Here is a 3,187-nt window from a genome sequence, read left to right as displayed (position 1 = left end):
CTCTGCCCAGGAGATTCTCGCCCTGGAGGCTGATCTGCTGTCTGTGGTTCTGTTACACATGTATTGTTATTTTGTTTGCATTGTCTTTCTTTTTTTTTGTTTTTTTTTTGACTGCACTGTGTTAGCTTGTGGGAATTTAGTTCCCCGACCAGGGATTGAACCCAGGCCCGGGGAAGTGAAAGTGCACAGTCCTGATTCACTGGACTGCCAGGGAAATCCCTCTTCTTAATTCGCACAAGTGGTGAGATGCTAAAGGCCGCCTCCTGCATTAGGGTTCTGTAGACCTGCCTGAGGCACGACGACTCTGTTGTCTTCCTTTAACCCTTTATTCTGGGGAAAAAAAAAAAGAATAGTCAACTTTATGGAAGAATAACCCAAACCCAACACCTTTGGCCCATCCTTTCCCTGGACTCACTGGTCAGCGACTTCTTGCCCTGTTACCTCCTCCTACTTCTCTTCCTCCCCTGCCCCCATCTACACATTGGTCCTGTCTTCCCTCTGAATCTCTTGAGAGCAGGCTGCTGGCTTCCTGAACCTCACTCTCCCCTCCAAGTTCTTGGTGTTGATCTGCACACAAGATCCTGTACAGTACGGCTTTGCAGTCTCACATCGAAGACGACCCCTCCTCTTGTCTCACCCCAGCCTCCATCTGTCCCCATGTGTCCATGTTCCTCAGCGTCCCAGGACCCATCCTTCCCGTGTTCTGGTCTCCTGATCTGTTTTTTCCCCTTTGTTTTAATGTACCCTGCAGCATGTTAGTTCCCTGACCAGGGATTGAACCTGCGCACCCTGCAGTGGAAGTCCACTGCACCACCGGGGAAGTCCCTGTGGTGGGACTAGGCTGTTGCTCTCAGCCTTGCTCCATCCTTGGGACTTGCCATTGCCCAGTCCCTGGTGGTCCCTGGTCCCGTGCCCTGAGTGGGGGTGGCTCTCCCAGGTACACAGCCCCCAAAGTCAGGGTCACAGTGTCGCCTCCCACCCCTTCTTTCCTCAGATCCAGGCGTTCTCTTCTACAGTCACTGCACAAGTATCAATCTCAGGTGGTTTAATTTAGATCTGATACTTTAGTCATATAATATGCTCCAATTTCATTAATTGCCAAAAGAATAATAATTTTATTACAATATTATTTCTGGTGTAGAATCCAGCCTAGAGTTAAGGATTACATTCAGCTTTTATGTTCTTGTATTGTTTTGAAGCAAGTTTTAGACATAATTTCATCTGTAAATATCAGTATAAACCTCTGAAAGAGGTACTGCTGCTGCTAAGTCGCTTCAGTTGTGTCCGACTCTGTGTGACCCCATAGACGGCAGCCCACCAGGCTCCCCCATCCGTGGGATTCTCCAGGCAAGAACACTGGAGTGGGTTGCCACATCCTTCACAGTAGGGTCCCATTATCACACCTAAAGACAACATCAGTTCCCGAGTATTAAGTGTCCAGCCATCTCGTCCACACCATGGTGGATTTTCCAGGAGGCACAGGGTTAAGATAAGGGGCTGGGCCTGACAGTGGGTGTGGCCATCCTGCTGGGGACCCCTGCCTTCTCCTACCGGGTCCCCTTGCCATCCCCTCGTTAAAGAGATCGGCATGTGCATATAGTAGTGCCCTGGCTGGAGTCTGCTGACCATGCCCTTGTGGTGGCCTTCATGTCCTGTCTGATTCCTCTGGGAGGGGTTGAACTCTGGGGGCCTCAGTTCTGCCTCTGTTCTTGCTGGGGCTCAGGCCCTTCTTAGCTGCTTGAGGTGGATGTGGGCGGAGGCTGGGCGGCATCTGGGACCCCCTTCCCTGAGCCTCCTCTTGAACTTTGCCCTCACCCGTCTTCCTGTCCCACGGAGAAGCCCTGTCCCTTCTGGCTGACGCCTCCCGGGGCCCCGACTGCAGTGGTCCCGGGTTCAGGTGACGCTTCTGTCGCAGGCGGTGATGGTGTGGTGTTTGCATTGCTGGCAGACGCAGGGCTGTGAGGTCTCAGTGGGGTGCCGCCCCTACTCTGGGGGTGGGAGGAGGGTGTGTGGGGGCTCAGGGCGGGGCCAGGCACTGTGGGAATCCACCAGCCCTGGACAGGAAACTGCCCATCCCCCTGGTCTGGGGGCTCAGAGGGGGTCCCTGGGAGAGGGTGCCCACTCGGCCAGAGCTGGGCAGGCTAGGGGATAGTCTGGCCGGCCTTCCAGTGTTGCAGCTCTTCTGTGTTTTCTCGTGCCCAGATTTTTAGTAATGATTGCTGAGTGGTTTTGTTTTTTTCACACTGGAAATGGACCTTTATTTGAAACAAGCCCCAGTCTGTCATGCGCAGACACACTGGGCACCTGGCCAGGCTGGGCCAGAGTGTGTTGTTTGAAATCTCAGCGTCTCTTCAGGGTGTGGGAGCCCCTCCCCGCCCAGGGCTGATGATCACTTCTCCTCTGGCCTCAGACCTGGGTCAACCCCAGGTCCCCTAGCCTCGCTGTCCCCACCTGTAAGGTGTGGCCATATCCACCTCCGGATTAGAGGAAGCACGTGGTCACAGCTCACTGTGATTCCATGTGTGTGTGTGCACCTGTGTACATGTGGTATGCTTCTGCGAATACATTTTTTAGAAAAGCTTGGCAACCATGGTCACCCCCAGGCGGTCTGCTTGGTGGACTTGGGGTTCGACTGGGGGAGGTGCAGCGGCCCTGCAGGGTCCCCACGGCCCCTCCTCCGCTGTGCCCCCAGCAATACTACATTCTGCTGATTCTGACGGATGGCGTGGTGACCGACATGGCGGACACACGCGAGGCCATTGTGCGCGCCTCCCACCTGCCCATGTCCATCATCATTGTTGGGGTGGGCAACGCCGACTTCACTGACATGCAGGTGCTAGACGGCGACGACGGTGTCCTGCGCTCCCCACGCGGCGAGCCCGCCCTCCGCGACATCGTGCAGTTTGTTCCATTTCGGGAGCTCAAGAGCGTGAGTGCCTGGCGGGTCCCTTGGCAGCATTGCGGGGGCGACAGGCTCTGAGCCCCCACCCCATCCTGAGCAGTTTCAGCCCCTAGAAACCTTTGCACTATGAGAAGCGTCACATGGACGCCCCAGAGGGCAGGGTGCCCCTCAGGCAGCCACCTCCCTGGCTTTCAAGCCTCTTTGTGACACAGTAGGAACTCTGTGTCACTTGGACACACACTCGCAGCTTCACAGGAGGACCTGGGCCATGGAGGGGCCTCAGCC

At 55.4% G+C, this 3,187-nt stretch overlaps 1 protein-coding gene across 1 annotated transcript in view; it reads left to right on the top strand.

Moving 5' to 3' along the window:
- Nucleotides 1-3,187, top strand: part of LOC104991491 (copine-7-like) — a 13,900-nt gene that overhangs the window by 9,582 nt on the left and 1,131 nt on the right. Inside the window, exons 11-12 of the mRNA XM_010843989.1 lie at nucleotides 2,411-2,458; nucleotides 2,693-2,929. Of these exons, the coding sequence (XP_010842291.1) occupies nucleotides 2,411-2,458; nucleotides 2,693-2,929 (285 nt within the window). The remainder of the gene's footprint in view (nucleotides 1-2,410; nucleotides 2,459-2,692; nucleotides 2,930-3,187) is intronic.

The sequence above is a fragment of the Bison bison genome, unplaced genomic scaffold (genome assembly GCF_000754665.1).
Source record: "Bison bison bison isolate TAMUID 2011002044 unplaced genomic scaffold, Bison_UMD1.0 scf7180017864192, whole genome shotgun sequence".
Lineage (NCBI taxonomy): Eukaryota > Metazoa > Chordata > Mammalia > Artiodactyla > Bovidae > Bison > Bison bison.
The sequence above is the reverse complement of the archived record's forward strand: the minus strand, read 5'-3'. Positions and strand labels throughout refer to the sequence as shown.